General features: G+C 47.1%; 1 protein-coding gene across 1 annotated transcript in view; it reads left to right on the forward strand.

Moving 5' to 3' along the window:
- Positions 1 to 26675, forward strand: part of MYO18B (myosin XVIIIB) — a 259093-nt gene that overhangs the window by 100575 nt on the left and 131843 nt on the right. The window contains exons 22-27 of the mRNA XM_075996653.1: positions 2699 to 2764; positions 8187 to 8315; positions 10013 to 10156; positions 10991 to 11080; positions 25439 to 25558; positions 25786 to 25894. Of these exons, the coding sequence (XP_075852768.1) occupies positions 2699 to 2764; positions 8187 to 8315; positions 10013 to 10156; positions 10991 to 11080; positions 25439 to 25558; positions 25786 to 25894 (658 nt within the window). The remainder of the gene's footprint in view (positions 1 to 2698; positions 2765 to 8186; positions 8316 to 10012; positions 10157 to 10990; positions 11081 to 25438; positions 25559 to 25785; positions 25895 to 26675) is intronic.

Below are 26675 nucleotides of genomic sequence, written 5' to 3' on the forward strand. Positions count from 1 at the left end.
TAAGTGCAAAGTCATTTGCAAAGTCCTTTTCATATGTTCTCAGTTAATGCTCCTCATTGCTGTGTATGGTCCAGACAGGGAGTATTGTCCCCACTTTGCAGGTGAGAAAGACAACCAGAAGTAGAGCTGAACGCCTGCATGCACCCACTCATGCCACCGTTAGAACTTAAACTCTCTTATCTGTACAATGAGGTCAACAGAGCAGAGTATCTGTCTTAGAGGGAGAAGTCTTGGCTACATAGACATCCAAGGGGTTCTAAAAAGATGTGGAGAGGGAGGAGGATCCTCTGTTATTGTGGTGGTTGAGTGTGAGTTTTGGGAGTGTTTGGGGTGTATCCAAGAAATGGAAGCCTTCATCCATGTCCTGCAACCAATTTACCAGGTTTTGACCAACACAGAGGTAACTATGGGGGGTAGAATAGCTTGTAATGTTTACTGAGTGCTTACTACAAGCCCTCACTAAAAGCCCTCCATAAGCACAACCTCTGAATCTTCTGAAACAAGTGTCATTTTTACCCCCATCTTTTGGGAAGGAGTCTGAGGGTCACAGTAAAGCACTTGCCCAATGTCACACAGTTTATCAGTGATAAAACCCAGATCTGAACCCAGGTGGCTCTAACTCCAGATCCGGATATTTTCCCCCATAATATCTACCCTAGTTTTTACCTCCGAAATAGATTTAGAAAAATATCATTGGCTATATATTTCATTTTTTTTATCCATACATCTCTTTTTAGCCAATTTTTTATTGTGCTTTCTTCTTGTGCATAGAGAAAAGATGTTGTATTTTGGATATATTGGTTTCATGCATGTCCTTCACCTACAGCTCCCTTAGAACATTTGTGGCTAAAATGTAATCAGTGAAACCACTGAAATTTTGGAAGAGCATCATGGAATGTTCTTCCAGGAGGTCAGAAGATGAAGCTTCTTTCCTGATTGCAGTTTGGGACTAGACTTTTAATAAGCAATTTTCTTTTGGTATCTTAGGAAGTTCTCTGTTACGCCATTGACCTATGGAATTGAAACTCATCCTCTAAATTATTCCAGTCTCATAATACCTTTTCCCTCTTGAGCATTGCAATTACTTTTCTGACAGTTTATTCTGAAAATAGACTTTCTTATTTTCAGCGAATGGAAGAGCAATGAGGGGTGGTGTGAGGGTGGAGTGGGAGGGAAATTGGCAGTCACTAGGGAACCAGACATGACCTGTATTTGTCTGAGGGTGTAAATCTCTGGCAGGGTTGTTTCAACGCCTGCGTGACAATTTACAAGAGGAAGATTCCATTAAATGGCTGGTGATGTGGTCTGTGCTGCATCTAGAAATCTCTTTGAGTGTAATTATTTCTCCTGCATGGGGCTGCTTTTCCCTCCCATTGGATCTCCTTTGTCAAGGTGTTCCTTCATTCGGTCACCGTATTTGTTGAGCTCCTATTGTATGCACAAAACAGTACTATAGTGCAGTGGAGGAAATAAATGAGGAGTTAAACACAGGCTCTATGTCAGGCAGACGGGGTTAATGTCCACATCATTTATTTAGCACGTATGCGCGAGAGTGAGGCAGTCTCTGGCTGGTGGGATGGGTGAAGCCCAGAGTGCTGGGGAGGCTGTCACAGGGGGGCTTAGTGACATAGCACGTGAATTTCTTAGTGCCCTGAGTCCTCGGGAGCCATTCTAGGCACGTGGAGTAGCTAAAGACGTGGACATTTCAACACAGCCAGATCTTGATCAGAATCTGCCTCTTGCCCTGTGTGTGACCTCCGTAATCTTGGAAAAACACCTTTACTTAGGGTATTGTTTTGGCGTGTGTGTGCAGTAAAATACACAAAACATAAAATTTTACCGTCTTAACCATTATAAGATGTACAATTCAGTGCATCGAGCACTTTCACAATGTGATGCAACTATCACCACCATCCATCTCCAAAACTCTTTTTTATCTCGCAAAACTGAAACTCCATACCCATTAAACAATAACTCTTCGTTGTCCCCATCCTGAACCCCTAGCCACCACCATTCTACTTCCTGTCTATCAGTTTGGCTACTCTAGGTACCTAATAGAAGTGGAATCTCACTTAGCATAATGCCTTTAAGGTTCATACAAGTTGTAGCATGTGTCAGAATTTCCTTCCTTTCTGAGGCTGAGTAATATTACGCCGTGTGGACATATTACATACTGTTTTTCTGTCCATCCCTGGGTTGTTCTTACCTTTTGTCTATTGTGACTGACGCTGGTATGAACACAAATGCATAAATTTTCCTTCAAGACCCTGTTTTCAATTCTTTTGGATATATACGCAGTAGTGGAATTGCTGGATCACGCAGTACTTCTCTCTGTAATTTGTTGAGGAACTGCCATACCCTTTTGCATAGAAGCTGCATCCTTGATTGTATAATATTATAATAATATTTGGTGCCTTCAGTTTTCTGCTCTGTAAAATAGGCATAGTGGCAGGGTGACCCACGTTAAAGTTGCTGAAAGGATGAAACATATTGGAGTCTGTGATGGTCCCAGTAGAATGGAAGGCACACAGTAGGCGCTCAGTACATGCTCACCGTCTGCACTTGCCACAGCTCACAGACATGTAGGGTCATCCTTGCTCCTGGTGCATCAGCCGTTCAGCTAGCCTGACCTTGACCTTCCAGCGTCTCCTGCCTTCTGCGTGCCTTCTCCTCCTGACCTCTCTCCTCCCACCCGCAGGCTGTGGAGGAGCTGCTGCAGACCCTGGGCCTGGAGAGGAAGGCGGTAGCCGTGGGGTACAGCCAAGTGAGTAGAGTGTCTCTCTTAAGACATGCTGCCCATTGCATCGGGCACCCAGATGTGATTCTTGTCCTACCTCAGCTGTCCATTATCTCTTTGATCTTCTTCCAAACTAAAAACAAAGCCAATATTTCCTGCCCTGCCTATCTTACAAGGTCGTGAAGACAAACTGTCATCATATGGATGGAAGTAACGTTGAGCAATGTCACCGGCTAGAGATTACATTCCCAGGGGACGTTAGGGCTTTGGGAGAATGAGCACTCTGGTCCTCAATGGAAACTTCTGAGCCTGAAAAGGAGCTGCCATCGAACCTGGGAAGAAACACTCATCCTCACTCAGAGCCTTTTAACTCCTCCTTTGCAACCAGCTAGAACACTGCTACAGTCCCAGCCGATTAACAGCAGGTAGTGAAAGGAAAGAAGGGCCTTGAGAAGGCACATGATTATTCAAGTGGAGAAAAATAGCTTTCCCCAAGCTGCTGTTGAGCCAAAAGCTCTTCCAAATAATGCTTAAATGTTTAGAGAAGAGTCTTCACACTTCCCCAGTAAGCTTGTGTAGGCTGCAAGTTTTCAAGAAGGGAAACATGGTACCTAGAGCTTCTCAAACTATTTGACCACAGAACCCCCAGCCTTTTGTCTCTGTGGAATGCTCATTACCATCTCCTGGAGCTAGTGTTCCGTGGGTTCTAGTTTGGGAAGTGGGCCACAGAGATTTTATTATTTTTTTTTTTTTTTTTTTTTTTTTTTTTTTTTTTTTTTTTTTTTTTTTGAGACAGAGTCTCACTTTTGTTGCCCAGGCTAGAGTGAGTGCTGTGGCGTCAGCCTAGTTCACAGCAACCTCAAACTCCTGGGCTCAAGCGATCCTCCTGCCTCAGCCTCCCGAGTAGCTGGGACTACAGGCATGCACCACCATGCCCGGCTAATTTTTTGTATATATACTTTTAGTTGGTCAATTAATTTCTTTCTATTTTTAGTAGAGACGGGGTCTCGCTCAGGCTGGTTTCGAACTCCTGACCTTGAGCAATCCGCCCGCCTCGGCCTCCCAGAGTGCTAGGATTACAGGCGTGAGCCACCGCGCCCGGCCACCACAGAGATTTTAAACTCAAGGATCCAGTGTTGGGCAGGGGAAAAGAAGGGACACAGTTTAGAGATCCAGATCGGAGAGGGAACAGACAAAAGGAAAAGTTGCTGTGTCCATCCCCCCACCTAGTTATCTGCTGGTTGATTAATGGCATCCGATAAACCTCTGCCGATCGCCTTCCACCTCCAGGTGCTATGTGAGGTGCCGGGAAGGGTCCTACTCCCCAGAAGCCCAGCATGGTGGCATTCTTGGCAATTTGTACTTCGTGGAGCTTGTGCCATCATGTGTTCCTGAAAGCAGGCCTCTCTGTGGAAAGCTCAAAGCTGTTCCCACTGGCTGCACCCCTCAGCTCACCTGCACGCTAGTACCCCCCCCCCCCACTGGCCGCTCGGTCCTGCGAAGGTGTTATTACTCTGCTGTGGTCCCAACCCGATTTCTCCTGCCAGGATTTGCAGCACCTGGGCCTCTGCTGACTTTTTCAGTAGCGAGAATAAACCTGTGGGTCCCTGGGCTCCCACCGTGAGCCAGGTACTGCACTCGGCAACCGCACATTTTCTTCTTCTTCGTTCCTGACGGTCTTCTGCGAGATAATAAGTACGATCCTGATATCCCGATGAGGAAGCCGTGCCTCCGGAAGATCAGCCTCTTTTCAAAGTTTGATAGATAACCGAGGGGACAGACTCCATGCAAACCCAGGGGTTTTCCACTGTGCCATGGATACTATTGTCCATGAATGGTAATACAGTCATGTGTCACTTAATGATGAGGACATGTTCTGAGAAATGCATCGGTAGACAGTTTCGTTGCATGAACATCGTAGAGTGCACTAACCCAAACACAGAAAGGGTAGCGTACTCCACACCTAGGCTATATGGTCTAGCCTATTGCTGCAAGACTGCAGACCCGAACGGCACATCACTCTACTGAATGCTGTAGGCAACTGCAACACAGTGGTATTTTCGTATCTAAACAAATATATACGAGGAATAGTACAAACAGGGTGTTATAATCTTAAGGGACTACTGCCGCGTCTGTGGTCTATTGTTGACTGAAATGTCCTTATGTGGCATATGACTGTGTATAACACATTCTTTACACATGGGTCTTGATGGTCCTAAGTCAGTGGGGGGGGGGGTCATTCTTCAGCTCTGCGCACTTCATCCTTCTGGATCAGCGGTTCTCAAAGTGTGGTCCCGGGACCAGCAGCAACAGTGGAACTGGTGAGCTTGCTAGAAACACATTCTTAGGGCTCACCCCAGACTAACGAATCAGAAACTCTGGGTGGAGCCCAGGCGTCTGGGCGGTCACATGCCCTGTAGGCGATTCCAAAGTGCACTCAAGTCCGAGAACCAGTGGTCTCCATAGTCACTCGGTCATTTCATGAATGCAAAAGTCAGCCCTTATGATCCCAGCAGCTATTGCAGAGTAAAGGAGAAAACGGGACAAGGTTGTTCCAGTTTTGCAGTGGCAGGAGCAAGAGGTCTGTAAGCCTAAACATCTCAGGAATAAAACATCATTGAATAATTGCTCGGTGTTCACAAAGAAAGTGTTAAGAGCAAATCAAGATCAACGTTCCTTTTCAAAAGCCAGGCTGGGGAATAGATTGAGATAAGGTAAGGGCAGATGCAACACCTTATGCACTGCAGGATCAGTTACCCCATCTGTAAAATGGAGTCTCCACTTTCTCCCTCCCAAGATGACCTTAGGAATCGGTAAATCGTCGTTTGGCAGGGGTTGACTGTCACTACTTGCCGAATACATTTGACATTGGGGCAAGAAGCTTATCAAGTAGGATAACATTTTAACGTTTAAAGAATTAAAGTTCTCTAATCTGGGAAATTACTAGGAGGAGAGGAGCTAATTTCTCAGCCTTACTAGATACAGGAGCTATGGACATAACAGATTTTTAAAAACCTCAGCCTTCAGAATTTTTAGAGGAAAAACAGCTTGCGTAGTAGTGGCCCCTATGGATTCCTTAGAGGCGGGGATTTGGCGATACTACACTCTGTTTGCGTCCGATAAGCAGCTGGATCCATGAAAAGCGAATAATTTAGATTTTTCTTTGTGATTTTTCAGCCCCTAGCGCCTTATCGGGGCTTGTGCTGAGGGCTGTGGCATTTTTTAAAAAGGTGTGATTCCACACGCAGTAGGCCTTCTGGTCTACAATATGCTCTTAAAAGGCAAAAAAAAAAAAAAATCAAGATAAGATTCTGCAGAGGCAATGACTTATTCCCACCCTGTGTATGGTGGTTTGCAATTATCTTTTTAATGAAAGCTTCGTACTTAATCAATAGCGGTTTGGGCAGCACCCGCCGCCTATTGTAATATATGAACTGGTGCTGTCATCACTTTGGTCATTGATTTTTTTTTTTTATATATAGCAGCCTTTGAGACTCACTAGCTTGTGAAATTAATACAGTCATTATTGAGGCAATCTGATAGGTAATGAGTCAATCGTGTCTTTATTTCGATGAGACTAATTGTCTTGGTGGCCGGCCTGGCAGGGAGGAAATGTTCTGCAAAGCCAGGGAGTGTTGCAAAACAGAGTTGGTACCAATTGGTGGTGCTAATTTTTATTTTCCCATCGAGAAAAGGTTTAGTGCCGGATAGGTGCAATAGTCTCCATTACTGAAAATAGGTCTAAGGCAATGGAGAATCGATTGAGAGACTTTGTTCCACCTGGAATTGAATTGCAATTGAGCCTCCAACTTCTGGTGTCTGCATCATAGCGGATGAGAAAAGGAAGCCTCCTTAGACGCTGAGAATGGGTGCAGGAGACGAACCCACGTTCTGGGTTCAAGTCTTAGCTTTGTCGGTAACCGGCTCTGTGAACTTGAATCAATTACATAACCTACCTGAGCCAATGGATCCCTCAGAGGGCTGCTTTGAGTATTAAAATGGGACGTAGGAGAAAGGGCTTTGAAAAATGTAGATGCCACACAAATGTTAATTACATTCAGTGAAAATTGTAGTCTTGTCTGGAGTCAGACAGGGAAAAACAAATCCTGGTATTGCCACTTGCTAGTTGAGGATCGTGGGCAAATGCCTTTTTTAGACTTACTGTATCCCTCCCCAAAATAAGAGGATCAACACTACCAAATAGGACAAGCATGTACATCACCTTATCTGCGTATCAAGGGGCGGTTTAGCCCGGTTGCAGAACACAGCGTGTGCTCCCTAAATGTTAGCCATTAATCAATAATGCCACCGATTAAGATAGATCTCTTCGGTGCCTCCAGGGAAACTGACACCTTTGGGTTATAAGCCACCTGGGACAGAGACACGCACAGGACTGATTTTAGAAATAAGTAGCATAAGGGCATTGGAGACACGACTCCTTTCCTGGCAGGGACTCAAATCCTACCATGAGAGGATGTTTCCCCCGCCGCTGGGAGGGCGAGGAGATGCCTCACCGAGCTGTAGCTAGCTACCCATCGCCTTGGCTGCAGCAGGCCCGGCCCCAAAGCTTCAGGTTCTTTCAGAAAATCCTCTACCTCAGACCTCCAGGACTCTGCGCTTTAATCTTCTGCTGACAGTCGGTCGGTCCAGGGGTCCCGGTTTCCTCATTCCGGGTCCCTGCAGTGTAGGAGAAGGTGGCTCCGTGGGGAGCCGCGGAGGATTGATCAGAGCGCTGCAGAGGGCGCCATGCGTTATTGATGAGCCGAGGCCCGGAAATCTTGTGCCGAGAGCTGTTTTCCGCTAGCTACCCGAGCACCGCCATGGGTGGCACCCACCCAGCCCCGTCCTCTTCAGACCAAGGAGGGCCGCCCTCACTTCCCCCACAGTCTCCGCCCGTCCTTACAAGGCTGCACGGAGGTATTTCTAGGCCGCCGCTTCTCTCAGATCAGTGGTGGTGTCTATCAGAGAATGCAGACCCCCCAGGCCTCACCCCCAAACCCACCACCCAACCTTTCCTGGGGCGAGGGCTGGGAGTCTGCATTGGCTGTACTTCCTGGGTGACTCTGGTGCACAGAAACATGTAGGCACACCCGTCCCGGCAGTGGTTCGCAAACCCATGTGCACAGGAGTCCCCTGGGGGTCATGGTGAAATGTGGTTTCCGATTCAGCAGGTCTGGAGGGAGGTCCGAGATTCTGCACTTCTACCAGGGCCCCAGGCTGCACCGCTGCTGCTGGTGCACGAACCACGCTGGGGCTCCAGGGCCGAAGGAGGGGAAACGGGAGCACCCAGGAGATGAAATGCATTGGTCGCTTAGACCCTCTTTCAGGGGCAGCTGCCGACAGACATCGTGGGTGAATGCAAGACAGCCGGGGTGTGAGTTACAAGCACCTCCCGTCGCAGACCCTCTGTTTTAGCAAAGGAGTCACCTATGACCTTCCTTCCTCCCAGGTTTTCCTCAAGGCAGGCGTGGTCTCCAAGCTTGAGAAGCAGCAAGAGAAGCTGGTGTCTCACAGCATCGTTCTGTTCCAGGCGGCTTGCAAGGGCTTTCTGTCTCGCCAGGAATTCAAGAAGCTGAAGGTACTGCATACCGTGAGCACGCAGATCCTGACCCGGCGGGGCCGGAGTGAGCGTGGGGTCTGCGCGTCTCCCATGCTGATGCCAACGCTGCCAGTCCACGGACCTAACCTGAGTCGTGAGGCTCCTAAGTGATGCTTTGCAAGACGCTGTGATTGTTTATGGGGCATTAACATCAAATTATTGAGGATGTTTTTCTTGCACTAGGAATCCATGAGGTTGTCCAAGCCCTCCTGGGCTGATTCATGATTTCAACCTGTCCCATCTCTGGAGGAATTCACTTTCACGGGTCAGCAGACAGGACATGCACAGGTCCTGGCCGCTGAGGTCTTGGGGGCCAAAGACCATGTCGATCACACGGTCCTGAGCCATGCTGGGTCATCATCTTCAGAGATCTCTGGAGATTGAATTTTCTCTCTGTAGCCTCAACAATGGACCACACGGCTCTGAGGACAAATAAAGTACATGTTCAAATCCCACCTCTCCCTCTTAGTAGCTGAGTGAAGGTGAGATGAGATAATAATACAGTGCATGGCACATAATTACTGCTCAATAAATCCTAGCTGATATTACCATAGTGTTGTTAGTCTTAATTACTACTACTATTAGAATGCAGTCTCATTACATGTGCCTCTAGTTTATGTGAATTTGTGAACTCAAGTGCTTGCACTTGGCAAAAACAGAAAAAGGTGAGAAAATAAATAATTGAGCTATTCTGGGAAACCCCACTGGCCTTCTGCACTCAACTAGCTTCTGTCTTGGGATGATTTGGAATCGAGGTTGAGAGTCTGGGCTCTACGGCTTGGCTGCAAGGGTTGGAACCTGCTCTGCCACCAAGAAGCTAGATGACACTGGGCATGTGACTTTACCATTTTGCACCTCAGTTTTCACAGCTGTAAAGAGATAGAATAGTAATACTTGCCTCCCTGGGACTGTGGTGAGGACTGAGTGGAAGTTTGCAAGATGCTCAGGGCAGGGCCTGGCATTCAGGCTTGGCTGTGGTTACGGGGTGCGAGAAAAGCGTCTCTCTCAGCCGGTGTGGTCCCGGGCCCCAGCTGGGATAAGAATGGCTGGGTCAGTGCTTCTCCAAATGCAGTTCCCAGAGCAGCAGCGGCCTCCTCCCCTGGGATCTCTTAGAAAATGCACATTCCCAGGGCCCCGTTCCAGACTAGCTGAATCAGACCCCCTGGGGGTGCCGTCCAGCAATCTGTGTTTCAACAAGCCCTCCCAGGCACTCTGGTGCACACTCAAGTTTGAGAAGCATGAAATCAGTATTTAAATGCACTTAAAAAAAAATCTGTCCCCTCATTCTAAGCTGACAATGTAATCTGGGACATTGTTTCTTGTGGCCAGTTTTGGGGATTTTTCAAGGATAATTTTTGCCTAGCGTGGTGACTTGTAAACTCAATCCACATGTAAGATGCAACCCTAGTGAGCAGTATCTTCTGCTATTTCTCCTATCGTTATCATTATTGTTATTACTGTTATTATTTGGCCATGCAAGAATAAGTTATGGCATATAATGCCTGGTGCAGAGAGCCTGTTGACATATCAAAAGGGTGCCATGAAAGGAAGCTTTTTTTCTTTAAAGTTATCCAGTCCCTCCCTAGCCCCTCTGCTACCCTCTCGCTCCTGTCCTTCCTTCCTCCTCACTCGAGCCGGGAAGGACCCCTCCAGTCCCTGTTCTCTTTCCCCTGCAGATTCGCCGACTGGCTGCTCAGTGCATCCAGAAGAATGTGGCCGTGTTCCTGGCGGTCAAGGACTGGCCGTGGTGGCAGCTCCTCGGTTCCCTCCGGCCCCTGCTGAGTGCCACCATCGGGCACGAGCAGCTCCGAGCCAAGGAGGTCAGTCCCTGCAGCAGGAAGGGCCCCGGGTGGCTACTCCCTCCTGCCACCCCCTTTATTGGTGCTTGCATCTGGGACCCAGTGCTCCAGAAAATTTGTGATCTAAGAAAAGCTCAACCCAATGTCCTCTGATGCCCTCTTCCAGATATTCCTCTGAGACATTCCAAGTACATTGAGCCACTTGCAGAAAAGCAACTCTTGGGGAGGTGAAGTGCTGAGCACACTCTCCAGGTGCAGGCATGCCCAGGCTCAGGTGGAGCAATGGTCCCCTTCTGGTGACTGGCACTCAGCCCCTCCTAGACTGGGCTGGGCTGGACCAGACTTGTGTGAGCAGAGACACTGACATTCAGAAATAATGAAAGATAAAAGTTTTCTAGGAATTTAGCATCTGGGCAGCAGCATCAATATGCTGGCTGAATCCATTTCCCAACCGCTCTGTTTTAAATTTTATTTTTAATTTGACAAGTAATAATTGCACATATTTATGTAGCACAATGTGATGTTCTGATATATGTTTACCATGTGGAATGATCAAACCAGCCTAATTGACAAATCTATCACTTTCCCCACACACAGACTTATTTTTTTTTTGCGCGTGTCGTGGAAATATTTAAAATCTGCTCTTTTAACAATTTTGAAAGATACAACGCATTATTATTTATAATAATACACAAATATACAATTTATTTTTATAGTCACCATTCTATGCAATGGCTCACAAAAACTTATTCCTTTTCTCTAACTGGAACTTCGTACACTTTGCTCATGCTTAACACAAGTGGGCTGTGCATCGCTGGGCCAGAGTGGCTCTTGTTACAGTGTTGGTTTTTGTAGGAGGAGCTGATGACACTGAGACAGAAGCTAGAAAAATCAGAGAAGTCACGGAATGAACTCCGGCAGAACGCAGACCTGCTAGAGAGCAAGGTACCCCACCCTTCCTCTTGGGGCCCTGGGTGGTGTCTCTGTGTATGTGAGTCTGCTGAGGGAGAGAACGATGATGTGCTTGGCACTGTGCTAATTGTTTTAGAGACGCCCCCATAACGACCTGTGCGGTGCGTGCTGTGATTGTATCCGCTCTACACAGGAGGAAACTTGGATATTAGGTGCCTGTCTTCCTAAGGCCACACAACTACCAAGTGTAGAACCGAGATTTGAACCTCCTCTGGCTCCAGAGGGAAGATTTCTTAAATAAATCACAAAGCACAAATCATAGGGAGAAAGGATAAATTTGACTATGTTAGTATAATAAACTCTTGATCAAAGCATAAAGTGAAGACACGCTACATGCTTGGAGTTGAAATTTGCAAACTGGCAGAGAGTATCCAGAATATGTAAAGAGCTTCCTCAAATCAATTAGAAGATTGATTTCTTCAAACATTCCAAAAGATTATATATATATATATATATATATATATATATATATATATATATGACATTATTTCTTATGGCCAGTTATATATATATATATATATATATGCCAAAGGAAAAGAAATCATTTTATAAAAAGGGCACCTGCACTCGTATGTTTATCGCAGCACAATTCACAATTGCAAATATATGAAATCAACCTTAGTGCCTATCAACTGATGAGTGGATAAAGTGCGGTATATATGTGTGTGTGCATATACACATACACACACCGCACACACACACAGACACACACACCATGGAATACTAACGAACCATGAAAAAGAATGAAATAATGTGTTTTGCAGCAACTTGGATGGAACTAGAGGCCATTGCCCTATGTGTGTAGTGTCTCAGGAACAGGAAAAAAAAAATACTGCATGTTCTCGCTTGTAAGTGGGAGCTAAGCAATAGATAAGAATGGTCATACAGAGTGGTGTAGCGGGCACTGGAGACTCAGAAGAGGGGAGGCTGGGAGGGAGGTGAAGGGTGAAAAACTCCCTGTTGGGTACAACATGCACCATGCAGGCAACGAGTACAGTGAAAGTCCTGGCTTCACCACCGTACACTTCATCCATGTAACAAAAAATCATTTGTACCCCCTAAATCTATTGAAATAAATAAAAATAAAAATAAAATAAAATAAAAAATAAAAATAAAACACAAATGTTCAGGAATTCAAATGGGCAATAAATTCACGAAAAGATGCTCAGCCTAACTAGCAATCAGGAAATGCAAAGTGACACCTCAATAGGTACCATTTCACACATCAGATTGGAAAAATTGAAAAGTCTGATGTAGCCAAGTGTTGGCAAGATAGTGTAGCAGTGGGAATTCTTATTCACGGCTGGTGGGGGGATAAATTGATCTAATCACTCTCGAACAACTTGGCATTTTCTGCCCCCTGGCCAGCAATTCCACTTCCAGGTATAGAGGCTAGAGAATCTTATCCATGTCGATGTGAAAAGACAAGAAGTTCATAGCAACAGAGTTTGTCGTGTTGAATGTCAGCACTCCAATGAGAACTCACTAATAGGGGAATGGGAACACACATTTTGTTACAAATTGTTAAAAATTGAGTTATCAAAGGTGAGAGTGAATGAAGAGGCAGGCAGTTATGGCCTGTAGGCCAGATCTTGTTCACCACCAGCTTTTTGTAAATAAAGTTTTATTGGAACATAGCCATGCTCATCCATTTATGGCTGAGCTGCTTTTGTAAATAAAGTTTTATTAGAACATAGCCATGCTCATCCATTTATGGCTGAGATGCTTTTGTAAATAAAGTTTTATTGGAACATAGCCATGCTCATCCATTTATGGCTGAGCTGCTTTTGTAAATAAAGTTTTATTAGAACATAGCCATGCTCATCCATTTATGGCTGAGCTGCTTTTGTAAATAAAGTTTTATTGGAACATAGCCATGCTCATCCATTTATGGCTATGGCTGCTTTCATGCTACAATGACAGGGCTGAGTTGCAACCTGAAACTACTCTCCTCAGCCCTGCTGTATGGCCTGCACGGACTCCAACATTTAGTATGTAGATCTTTACAGAAAAAGTTTCCTGATCCTTAAACTAGAAATACATGTGTCAACATGGATTGCCCTTGCCAACATAATGCCAAAGGAAAATGATTAAGTTACAGAAGAAGACTACTTAAAATAGGATAGCACACATGTGAAGTTTGCAAACTTCCCAAACATTACTGTAGATTGATTAGGGCCATATACATAGATAGTCATGGCGTAAACATATTTATAAGAATAATAAACAAAATTCAGAGTAGTTGTTGCCTGGGGTATGGAAATGATCATAGGATTGGAGAAGGCTAAGCTGGGGGTGTACGTGACCGCGTTGCTGAGGTTTTCTCTTTTAGTTTCGTGTTAAGTTCATGGGCTGGGTGTCACGACATGAACCAGACACTTCCTGCCCCAAGAAGGCCACTGCAAATTACAGGCAAGCTCCTAGACAGAGTCATATGCTATAACGTGATGTGTGGTCAGTGGGCTGTGGATAGACCCAGGGGCTGCTGTCCACGGAAAACCTGTTCCTCCCTTCAGACTCTCAGGGCTGGACCAGGGAGAGGTGAGGGAGGCACCTGTCTAGGGCACAAAATTTAAAAGGTCACACAAAAAAATTCAGCGAGATAAATAATGCTTTAATGCAATATCTTTAATTGTAAATTAATGCACAAAAATCCCTGATGAGCAAAATATCAAAATTTTAAATGAATGCAGTATTCGTGGGCCAGGATTCGGGTGAGGCAAATGAGGCATTATTCTGCACAGTGAGATCTGGTCTTTGTTTAAAATTTTGATATTTTAATCATCATAGTTTTTTGTATTGACATTTTAAAAATATCACATTAAAATATTATCTTGATTTCTGAGTACTCTGGCACCCCTTACATTTTACACCCTAAATGAGTATTTTCCTTGCTTCATCCTATTCCTAGTGCTGTTTTCCTTTCCTTTCCTTTCCTTTCCTTTCCTTTCCTTTCCTTTCCTTTCCTTTCCTTTCCTTCCCTTCCCTTCCCTTCCCTTCCCTTCCCTTCCCTTCCCTACCCTTCCTTTCCTTTCCTTACCCTTCCTTTCCTTCCTTGCCTTGCTCTATCGCCAAGGCTAGAGTGCAGTGGCATCATCGTAGCTCACAGCAACCTCAAACTCCTGGGCTCAAGCAATCCTCTTTCTGCAGCCTCCCGAGTAGCTGAGACTACAGGCACTTGTCACCATGCCCGGCTACTTTTTCTATTCTTAGTAGAGACAGGATCTCACTCTTGCTCAGGCTGGTCTCAAACTCCTGAGCTCAAGTAATCCTCCTGCCTTGGCCTCCCAGATTGCTAGGATTACATGTGTGAGCCATTGTGCCTGGGCCCCAGCTCTGTTTTCCCACAAAGCCCTGGGTACCTTACAGGGTCCTGTTGAAGACCAAATGGAACCCATTTATTCACCTATTCAACAAATGTGTATATATGAACATCTCCCATGTGGTAGGCATTTGACTAGACGCTTTGGAAATTAGCTAGGGACACGAGGTGAAGTCCCTGTCCTCACAAGGTCTAGAGGGAGATAGACCTCAAGCAAACGAGTTACAGATTGCGACATGTTATGGATACAAAGCAGAGGGAGGTGACAGTAATGGAGGTTGAATGGAGCCTATTTTGGTTCCAGATCTGAATAACTCGATGTAGCCATCTATGTGCAGATCTGGGAGAAAGTAGCAATGGCAAGTGCAAGCATTCTAACGCAATGAGGGCTAATATTTGTCATTCCAGAGCAAAACTAAGGCTTGCTACACCTGCAAGGGCCTGGTGTTATTATTACTGATAGTATCACTTGGTTTGGTTGAAGGACAAAGGGAGCTGTAATCGGATTTATGATAAAGCCAACAGAACACACTCTTCTTCCCATGTTGACAGCCCGAGTTGAGCCTGGCCGGCTCACGTGAGAATGTGGAATAAGGTTTGGGAAGGAGCTCTCTCTTTTCCACCCCTTCCCATCCTCCCTGTGAAATTGCATCTATTTCACCCATGCCCACTCCTAAAGCCACAATAAAGTGTCAACTGTGGAGTTGGCCATGAGGAAGGAGGAAGCTGGGGCTCCTTCTAGGAAGGGTCCCATCTGCACAGGGTGCAAGGACAGGCCAGGCTGAGCCACTGCACCCTGAGCCTGTCCCCTCTTATGCAAAATACTGTTAAGTTGCAATGACTCACAGTGCCTGGCAGTCTCACTCGTGTCTCTAGGGAGCAAGCTGCCTGACCTCTTTTGCTGAAAGCAGCAAGGAATGGAGCAGCAGAAGTTAAAAATTGAAGAGCTGTGGGTTGGTTGGGAATATCAGGGGGTTTCTTGTAGAAATTCCTTCCCAGTGAGCTGACATTTGAGGCAGTCATTAATCACGAGCTGTCAGGGCCCACAGGGGGTTTGCTGCCCATTGGCTGTTGGGACAGACATGGAGGGCTGAGATGAACATCCTCAACATCCTGAGCAACAGCTCACGGGGGAATGTGGAGAAGGAAGGAAAGCTCAGGCTTCTGGGACTTGAACCAAGAAAACAAGTGTTTGCACCTGCAGGGTATTCTGCCTGGCTCTTTATGTCTTTATATCACATATAATTACAAAAGGATTGTATGGAGCCTTGAACAAATTAAAGTAAAAGCTAAGAGCAAAGCAAAATAAAGGTTGAAGAGTATACAAAGCCAGGGAAAGAGAAAATGGAAATCTACCATTGGCTTCAGACTCCCTCTCGCCTCACAGACTTTGCATGTGCTGTTCGCTCTGCCTGGAACATCGCCCTCCACCCTCTGCACCAGGCGAATGCCTCTTCATCCCTTTCACTCAGCTTGGGTGGTACTTCCTCCAAGAAGACGTCTTTGACCTTGAAGGGTGCGTTAGGGCCCTACTGTGTGCTACCACCAGCCCTGTGTTTCCCCTCACAGCGTTGATTGACTGTTTTCTAACAACTTTCTGCATGTCTGTGTTCTCGCCAAACTGTGAGACCCCCCCAGGGCAGAGATGTGTCTTGTTTGTCAACTAACCACAGCTCCCTGGCATGGAATAGACACAGAATGGGTGAATAGAACCATTAAAGTTGGGCTGGAAAATCTAATACTGAGCTTCCTAGAAGCCAAAGCTAAGAAGGAAACTAGATATTCCATAGACATGTTGTGCCTAGATTGAAAAACAAACAAACAAAACCACTTGTTCTTGAGATGAGTAACTTTTCAGAGTATTGAGGTGTTAGGGAAATTTATCCCATGAAGCCTCATAAAATGGGCAGTAAGGGATAGGGCGGAGTACGACGTCAGCAATATTCACATAGTAAATAAAAGAGGGATTCTGCAGGAGTGATTTTGGTAGCATCATACTGAACTGCAAGCCAAGGGCGTGATAGAAATTCCATAAAAATAATTCAACTAGAAGGCAAAGCAGAGCTTTCTCCGGGAAGCACATGTAGATGACTGAGTGTCATGATGTCTTTCTTCTCCCCAAATCCCTCTCTCCCTTCCTCCTCCTCCTCTTGTTCCTGTTCCTAGTTCTTTTTCCTCCTATTTCACCTCCTTCTTCTTAAACTTTAAATCAGACCAATATACAAATAAGTGCACATGTCATAACTGTGTAGCTCAGCGAATTTTCACAAAGTAAATGCACTGATGTTCTGTTGCAACAGATGCCCAGAAGGAGACACGGGACATTCCCAGCTCCCCCACAAATCCCCCTCTTGCCTCCTGAGTCCCTAGCACCCAAGGGATAACCCAACCGACTGCTAACGCTATAGATACTTTTCTCCCTGTTTTCGAACTTTACCTCAATGCACACAAATGTGTGGACTCACTTGTGTCTGGTTTCATCCCTTGGACGTTATGTTTGTGACATGCATCTGCATTGTTGTGAATTGTTCATTTTCATTGATGTCTAGTATTCTACCATGTGAATAGACCACTGCTTATTCATTCCACTCTCAAGGGACATTTGGTTGTTTCCAGGTTTATTTATCAATATTTATTTAGTAGTTTAAAAAATTGAACTGTTATGAATAAACCTGCTGTAAACATTCTTGTACCATGTCCTTCGGTGCACATTTTATACATATATCTGTTAGGAATATATCCAGGAATGGAATTGCTGGGTTTTACAAAAGCTATTTCTATGTGCAGTTTTAATAGGCACTGCTAAACAGTTTGTTAAAGGCGTTTGTATTAATTTGCACTCCCATGGCAATAGGTGAGAGTTCTAGTTGCTCTGCATCCCCACCAGCGCTTGGTAGTGTCTGTCTTTTCCATGTAGCAATTTTGGCGGACGTGTGGTAGTCCCAAATTGTCTTCCACTGTGTGCTTTTTCACATGTTTCTAGCTATTTGGTTATCTCTTTGGCAAAGTGGTCTTCCAAGTCTTTTGCCCACTCTTCTATTGTTTTTCTTATTGATGTGTAGCAGTTCTTTATATACTGTGGATATAAGTTGCATTGTTAGATACATGTATTGTAGACATCTTCTTCTACTCTGTGGTTTGCCTTTTTGGATGCAATCATTTTACATTGTGCTTCCTGAAACCATGAGTGTTTCTTCGGGGGCTGCCAACGAGGTAAGGACGAGGTCAAAGGGCTCTCAAACTGGCATCAGTTGCAGTATCTGCAGTTTTGGGTTTCATTCTATATTTTGTCAATTCTCAAATGCACATTTTCCCACCTTTCTGCATCTTTTAAATTGGGTCATATCTTAACCATCAATGTGATCTTCTATTTAACAATTGTGAGTGCCTTCTTCTCTTACACTCTGTAACAAGAGCATCTTATAATCAGTGTCAGCTCACCTTTGGTGAAATGCAGTATAGGGGGGGCCCATGTAAGATTTTACTTGAAAAAAGGGCTTTAATTCCCCTCCCCCTAAAAAAAGTTACCACGGGCTTATACGTGTTGCTTTTACATGTTAAAAAAAAAATCATAGCCACCTGGGGAGTGGTTAACCGTGTAGCTTCTGCCTGCACCTCCTGAAGGTTTGACGCAGGAGGGAGGTCTTGGTGGGGATGGAGGGAGGTTACTCCTCCACTGGTTCTTTAACAGACTCCCAAGGTGACCCTGCCACAGGGGTCATGGCGCTCTAGAGCAGTGGTTATTATACTTAAAAGTGTGTCAGAAACCCCCATAGGACTTATTAGATTGCAGATTGCTAGACCCCAGCCTGAGAGATTCTGAGCGGGTAGGCTTAAGCTGGTCCCGCAGAGCCTGTATTTCTAGCAGGTTCTCTGGCGATGCTGAAACTGTTCATCCTGGGACCCCACTTTGAGAAACGTTAGACTAGAGAACCAACTGAAAGGTACCTCCCCACCTGCGTGGGTCCACTTTCTTGGAAGGGAGCTTCTGTTAACAGCTGGGGATGGGACACCCCTTCAGGGCCACGTGTCATGAACACACGCTTGCCACTGCTCACAGCCTCTGCGCCCCACCCCTTTGTCTCAGTAGAGAAGACACGATGAATGGAAACATTGTTGAGACATACTGCGTCTCATCAGCGGAAACTCCATTTGACTAGGCTTATTAAAAAGACAACGTTATTGCAAAATGATTTAAGTGCTTCATTTGGGAGGAAGCCGAGGAAGAGGCGAGGAGAAGATGGCTACAAATATTCTTCAAGCGTGCAAGATCTGCCCCTGATGCAAAGTGGGTTTTTATTTTCATGAGAACCACACGCCTTCTTGTCAAAAGTACCCACAAGGCTTTGGGAGCACACAGGTTATGTGGCCGGGTTCGGGGTTGAGGTGTTCTCTTCCCTCTCTGGATTATGTTCCTTTCAAGGTTTCCTTCAAGACCTTGCCTATGGCAAACGACCGAGGCCCATGCACTCAGGATTTCCGGCCTCATTCGCCCGAGAGGTTTTGCTTTTTTGGTAAAGAATTACAGAGAGAATCCAGGCTGCAGTGGGGACTGGAGATTTAGGTCAGAAGGTCCATTTGCAAAGTAGGAGGGAGTTTGGTCACAGTGACCATGCATGTGGCTCTCGGGCTCATCTCTAGGAGGGGAAGGGAGGTGACTTGCCAGGGTCATGCGGTCAGCTGGCCACTGAGCCCAGACCGCACCCCAGCTCTCCTGACTCCTAGCTTCATGGTCCTGCCATGGCAACATGCCCTTCTGTGGGGCGCTGGGCTGTAGCTCCCTGCTCCCCAAGGGGGTAGGGGCAGCCCGGTTTCCCATCTGACTTAGGACACCAGGGTCTCTTGGGCCTTCGTGATGGGGACCTGCTTGGGAGGGTCTCCTTCCAGCAGACAGCTGCAGAGGTGCTGTGGCCACCGCATGGGCGTGCTCATAGAGGACCACAGCAGGGTTAACTAACGCCCGTCTGGGAGGGGTTCTTAGGGGAGGGGTCTTAGAGGACAAGCAGGAGCTAGCCTCCAAGGTGACGAGGCAGGGGGACACTTCAGGGAGAGGGCACTGCGAGAGCAGAGACAGAGCGTGCCATCCGCTCTGGCAGGTGCAGCCCTGATGTTTGCGATGTTGTGTATGGGGGGAGTGGTTATGGGGACAGGGGACAGGCCGCCAAGCTGGGCCAGATCGCAGGGCCATGAGAATCATGCTAGATGCTCGGGCTCCATCCTGAAGGGAGGACAGGACCAAAGAAAACTTTCGAGATGGGATGTGTGGGTACCAGGACCCCAAGGGCTTGTGTCCTCTTTGGGGGGAAGAATTTGGGGCCCTTGAAGTCCCCTCTAAAGCTCCTGAAAGGCTATAACTGCCCGTTCTCCCTGGAGGGCCCCTGAGCCCAGTTGGGGGTGTGTCACCCCGATACGGCCCACTCAGAGACATGACCCTTCCACCGGCATTCTTACCAGTGGCCCCGTTCCCGCCGACATGCCACAGGCTGTAGAGCTCTCACTTGTACAAATTTCTTTCATACATGAGTTTATTCGACACATATTGTTTGAGTCCCCAAGAGGCAGTCTGGTGAGTGACTGGCAGTGAGGGCTCAGTGGCCACCAGCTGGCTGGTGTCCTTGGGTGAGTGTCTGCATCTTGGTGCCTCAGTTTCCTCATCTGCAGCCTGGAGACAATGTTGGTTCCCACCTCCCAGCACTGAGAGGGTTTTGTGGGTGAACCTATGCCGATGGTGGCCATTGTTACTATGGTTACTGTCCGTTACTATTACTTAGTAGCGGGCGGTGTGCCCAGCTGGGATTCCTCCCTGGAAGGGAAGAAGGCACAGGGGGGATGCCCGAACTGATGCCCAGCGTGTGTCTCTGGGGAGTCCCAGAGCCTGAGGCTAAGCTGGAGGTTTGTTCTGAGTTTCCCCCGGTGACTGTGGCAGCTCTGAGGGTGGCACCATGAGACCGAAGCCATCCGTGGCTTAATCTCCTTGACAAACAGCACACAAAGCCAGCTGGTGCTGCAGTTGGCCCGATCCTTTACTCACTGGCTCGTGTTCCCTTTTCCTTGCTCAGGTTGATGGGGGCTGTTGTCCACATAGTCCGCCTTTGGCCAAAGCCCAGCAAGGATGGCCGAGGTCCAGATCTCATCTGGCCTTGTCCGTACCTCGGTGGCTATTTAAGCTCACCTCTCTGAGCTGTGGCTTTCCTGGTCGGTGCCAGGTGGACGATGGCCCCTGCTTGGCTGACCTCCAGGGGCCTGGGCGTGTGGGCATCGAGTCAGATGGGGGACGTGAGACGGAAGAGAGGGAGGTGGTTAAGAGCCGGGGGCTGGGGGCCTGGCCGCCTGGGCTGGACTGCCTCCGATACTTACCCTCTGTGAGCCTTAGCAAATCATTCTCCTTCCCATGCCTCAGTTTCCTGCTCCGTAAAAAGGGGATAACAAAAATACCCTCCTCATAAGGTATGTGATGTGCTTAAAGAAGGTGACGAGTGCAAAGTAGCTCAGCAGTAATCTAGCCCAGCTTTCCAAGAGTGTGACCTCCGTCCCATACAAGAGGTTATGATGAACAGGTCCTTCCTGTGCTAATTGAAACCTGTAGGACAAGAGGGAAAGGTCACTGTTTACTGCTGTCTGTGGATCAGAGGGTTTGGGGCTCAAGAGCCCTTGAATATAAAAGCTGAGAATAGGGTCAAGCCAAGACCCATGCGTGCCCCTGTAGTTTACTGGTCTCTCCAGCTGCACAGCGGGGTCATCCAGAGCAGGGCCTAGCACACAGTAGGTGCTCATATAGTGCTTGTCAGCATGCCCCTGTAGTTTACTGGTCTCTCCAGCTGCACAGCGGGGTCATCCAGAGCAGGGCCTAGCACACAGTAGGTGCTCATATAGTGCTTGTCAGCATGCCCCTGTAGTTTACTGGTCTCTCCAGCTGCACAGCGGGGTCATCCAGAGCAGGGCCTAGCACACAGTAGGTGCTCATATAGTGCTTGTCAGCATGCCCCTGTAGTTTACTGGTCTCTCCAGCTGCACAGCGGGGTCATCCAGAGCAGGGCCTGGCACACAGTAGGTGCTCATATAGTGCTTGTCAGATCCATAAATAACAAGCAACAGTGACAGCCCCAGCACTTTATGTCTATCAAATCCCAGTTACTCACTTCTCTCCCAACCTTCAAATGATGCCAGTACAGGGAACATGTTATTTCTCTTAGATTCCCTACAAAATATACACCAAATTCATTCATTCCTGCCCCCTTCTTTCTAGCAGGCCCTTGGAGTCATTGTCCCTAAGTAGAGAGAATATTTCTGCTGATTTGGCCAAGTGGCAGATCCAGGGCTGTTTTCAAGATAATTTCTAGTTAATTGGTCCTTGACTAATCTTCAAGGACCCTTCTGGGTTTGTGAGCCAGGCTCTCCCCCTCATTAAGCTGGTTTTCATTTTGCATCCCCCTAACAGCTCCGGGCACGGTGCCCACTCCGGGCCCACAGTGTGGGAAGGGAGAGGGCTTTGTGGGGACAAGGCAAGATCAGGGGCTCCTTGTCTCTGTGAAAAGCATCTGTCATTTCCCCAATTGGAAAGGACTGATTGTCCTTTGGACTCCAGACTTTGGGTTCTGTGAAACTCAAAATTAATGCATTAAATTAATTCTGTGCTCCCGTTGCTCCGGCTGATTAGAACAAATTAAGTTTCACACTAATTGGCTAAGGTGGAGGGAACACAATCTTGGTGCTTGGAATGAGTGCTGATTTCAGGGCTGGGGTGGTGGTTGGTGGTTAGGGGTGTGATCCGGGGCATTCCTGGACTGCACCGGCGCGTGTAGCGTGGCCACTGCAGGTCAGCGCTGTCCCAGTGAGAAGAGTTTTGCATGACCATAAGCAAATATAACCCAGCCAGAGCGAAACGTGAGGCCGAAATTAGGAGGAGAGCTTGACAATTTCCATGGCAGTAATTCTTCAGTTGCACTGTGCAAAAGAACCACCCTGGAACGTGTTGAAATACAGATGCTTGGATTCTGCCTCAGAGATTCTGGTTTAGGGGAGCTAAGAGTCCAGAAATCTGCATTTTAACAACCACCCCACGTCATTCGAGGACTTCCCCAGTGTACTTTAAAGACGGCAGTGTAAGGAGTAGCAAAAGGATGTGCCATGATTGCCAGACAACCAGGCACACGCCGGGAGAACACCCCCATTCATTCACTGATGACCATCGCTTGGACCTGACAGTTCTGGGTTCAAATCTCAGCTCTGCCACTTACTTGCTGTGCAACTCCCTGAGCCTCCTTTTATGTCTGTTTCTGTTGAAATCTGCATTTTGGGCTGAGCAGTCATCGATGCGGTCAACGGGGTGGGAAGAAGGCGGGCTAGAAGAGGGAAGCAGGCAGGAAGCACGGAATCTACCAAGCAGCCCCGTTCCTATAGCACTATTCCTTTTTTACTCTTTTTAAAAGATTTTCATTTTATTTATTTTCTCATTTGTTTTCTGATTGCAAAGCGATGAGGAAAAAAAAAATCGACAGTACAGAGATGCATCACGGGGAAATTGGAGTCTCCTGTGAGTCCATTCTTCCAGGGGGAAAAAGAAATTGGTACTAGCAGTTTGGGAGTGCTTTGTTCTGTGCAAATACAAACTGAAATGAGATCATGCCAGATACTCTTTCCTGCAACTTTGCTTTCTTTCCTCTTTGGTAATATACTTGGGGATTTTTTTAAAAAAAAATGTCGGAACTCATAGATCTGGGTCTTCCCTCTTCATGGGGCAGCTGAGTAAATTCTGAGAAAGCCTGTGAGCTGACGCATGGACAGAGACTAGTTTTGAAGGGCAGCTACATTCCACATTGCAGAGACCATTCAGCTTGTGTTAAAACGGTCTGCAGTGGCACCCTCGGTACCACTCATGACACACAGGGTCTGGTGGGAGAGTGACACGTTCTGACATCTTCATACACAACGTTCCCGGCATAGAATGGACATCCCAGGAGGATAGGTGACCTCACCTAATCCAGTGCATTTTTCAGCTCAGGCGACCAGGGCCCCAGAGGGGAAGGGACTGCCCAGGGTCACATAGCAGGTTAGTTGTTGACCCTGGTCTTGAACCCTGGGCCCAACCTCTTTAAAAAAAATATTCCTGCCTCTTGTCTTTAGCCACTGCCTCTTATAAGAGGTGGCCTCAGTTTCGTGGTCCACCTCTCCCCTGTGCAAGGTTGCGTCTGAGCCTCTTGGCCATAAACACTTTCACTAATATGCTTCTATCCTCGCTTTCTTTGGCTCATCCTCAAGCCCTGAAGGATGATTTTGGAACAATCATCCCACACAAGTTCTGACCCATTTGGCATCTGGGGTTGGCCAGTTAATCAAGAAAAAAAATCAATGCAAGTATGAACTCACTAAAAAAAATTAGATTTTTAACTTAAAACACGTATGAATTAAATTACTGCATTCCTGAGTTAGGAACACATCCTTCTGAGTATGAGCTTCCAACCCAAGTTCCACTTTTGTCTTTTTTACACCCATTATACACAACCAAATGATTTCCAGTTTTGACTTCTTTATAATAGAGCAAATGGCAAAGCGATTTGAATGGAGAAACCTAATTTTTGACTTCCAGGGTTTTTTTTGTTTTTTTTTAAGTTGTTGCACTACATTTCTTTGACAACATTTTTTTTAAAGCAACTTACCTTTATTTATTTTATTTTTTTATTTTTTTGAGACAGAGTCTCGCTTTGTTGTCCAGGCTAGAGTGAGTGCCGTGGCGTCAGCCTAGCTCACAGCAACCTCAAACTCCTGGGCTGGAGTGATCCTTCTGCCTCAGCCTCCCGAGTAGCTGGGACTACAGGCATGCGCCACCATGCCCGGCTAATTTTTTATATATATATCAGTTGGCCAATTAATTTCTTTCTATTTATAGTAGAGACGGGGTCTCGCTCTTGCTCAGGCTGGTTTTGAACTCCTGACCTTGAGCAATCCGCCCGCCTCGGCCTCCCAAGAGCTAGGATTACAGGCGTGAGCCACAGCGCCCGGCCGCAACTTACCTTTATTAATTCCTTCCAAAGCATTTAACCTAGTTTTCACGGAAGCTCTTTGTCCAGTCTTATTTTATAGGTTTATGTAATCATCGCTAGCTGAATAGATAATTACACTAAAAATGCAACGGAAAAAAAAAAATAATAAACAGGTTGGGAGCACAGAAAAAAATGATCCGGGTTGATTTGCTTGAGTTCTTAACCTGGATGGAACTGGAGACCATTATTCTAAGTGAAGTACCACAAGAATGGAAAAACAAACACCACATGCACTCAGTACTAAATTAGAGCGAATATATCAACACTTATGTGCACATATGGAAGCAAAACTCAATGGAAGTCAGGCAGGTGGGAGGGGGTGGGTAAATTCACACCTAACAGGCACAAGGCACACTTATAACTTTGACTCAAACTGTACAGAGAAAATTATGTAACTGAAATGTTTTGTACCCTTGTAATATTCTGAAATAATAGTAAGACCCTGGGTGTGCATGGCTGTCACCTGGTAGGGGTGGCTGAATACAGGGAACCGTGACAGGTGAGGTCTACCTAAGAGCGTTCTGGCGTGGCGGGCAGTCACCGGTGTGTTGTACTGACGGACAGTGTTGGTCAGTCTGGCGAGGTGGTTAGAAAGATTTTCCTGTAAAATGAGCTATTTTTTTTAATTGAGCATTTACTATGTTCCAGGCATAGTGCCAAGCTTCCTATGGGTTATCACACGTAACCCTCGAAACAATTCTGTTAAGTTATCTCCCTGGCTTTGACATTGAGAAAACTGAGAATTGGGTGGGACTCCTGCCCGGTTTAAAGTCACATGGCTACGGAGTGTTGGACCAAGAGTTCTACCACGCCAAGGCCAGTGCAATTCTGCAGGCTGGGCTCTTAACCATAGGTTCTCCCCGAGGGCCGCTGCTCCATGAGGGCCAAGGGTGGTCCCTGTGGAGTGTGCGTGGGGGGGGGGCAGGCACCAATGAGCAACCCTTCCCCAACCCCCGTCTCCACTCCCAGATTGCCGACTTGACCACGGAGCTCGCCGATGAGCGCTTCAAAGGGGACGTGGCCTGCCGGGTGCTGGAGGGTGAGCGGGCGGAGCGGCTCCAGGCCTTCCGGGAGGTCCAGGAGCTCAAGGTGAGTGGTGGTCCGGGGTGGCTGGGAGGAGGTGGGCCTGCCCCCCTGGCTCACATCTGGGACCAGTGAGCCCAAGCAGGATGCACAGGCTGACTGACTCCCATGCCCAAGGGCCCCGGGGAGCATTTGAGTCTCCCTAAGGCGTGGCCTTGGAGGAGCCATGGGTGAGAAGACCAGCCCGGGGCTTCTGTCACGCTCTGGTTTGGACCTTAAGCCCTCTCTTCCAGAGCAAGTATGAGCAAGTCCAGAAAAATTTGGGAGAAGTGGAGAAGCAGCTGGAAGAAGCCCAGCAGAAGATCCAGTTGCATGCGTCAGAAAGGACTCGCCCTGGAGGAGGTGAGCAGCCTGGGCCCTGGGGCTGGACGCCGTGGGCGAAGCCGCCTTTCATTTGATCCACGGCTCACAGACACGCACCGAGCGCTCAGGGGGTGCCGGACCCTGCCCGAGGGGCTGGGACTTGGGCAGAGCGAACAGGCACAGTCCCCGCCCTCTCGGGGCTTACAGACTCACGGAAGGCAGACATTAAGCGGATAATGCAACAGACCCCAAGTAACAAGTCATGAGTGTGTTAGGTGCTGTTTGGTAACAATTCAGAGAATGATCTAGAACATAGCGACTCTAGGGACGAGCCACTTTTTCATCTTTATGCATCTTTTTGAAATAAATTTTGAGGAAGGCAGTGTAGTGGTTAAGAGTGGAACCTATGAGCTTGCATTTCTGGATTTGAACTTTGACTCTATCTCTCATTAGACCGGTGGCTTTGGGGAAAGCAGTGGTGTCTTGGATTCTTAATCTTTCAAGTGCAGACTGTCTCTGATAACCAAAAGAGAGTGTTTAGCCGTGTGAGTGTCCCAGAGTGCGGAGTGAGCTGCATAGCTGTGATATTAGCTGCTTTATCATTATTATTATGAGAACTCACGAGATAGATCGACGTCCAGCTTCACAGCCATCCGTGGAGCAGAAACTACTGCCGTCCCCATTTTACGGACGGAGAAGCTGCATCAGGCCCTCGGCAGGTGCTGAACGGCGAGAAGGTGCGAGGACTCGGGCTTTGCCGGTGACAGACATGCTCAGTGGTGTGAGGGGCTTCTGGGGCGGGCCCCCTTCTTACACAGTG

The sequence above is a fragment of the Microcebus murinus genome, chromosome 22 (assembly GCF_040939455.1).
Source record: "Microcebus murinus isolate Inina chromosome 22, M.murinus_Inina_mat1.0, whole genome shotgun sequence".
NCBI lineage: Eukaryota > Metazoa > Chordata > Mammalia > Primates > Cheirogaleidae > Microcebus > Microcebus murinus.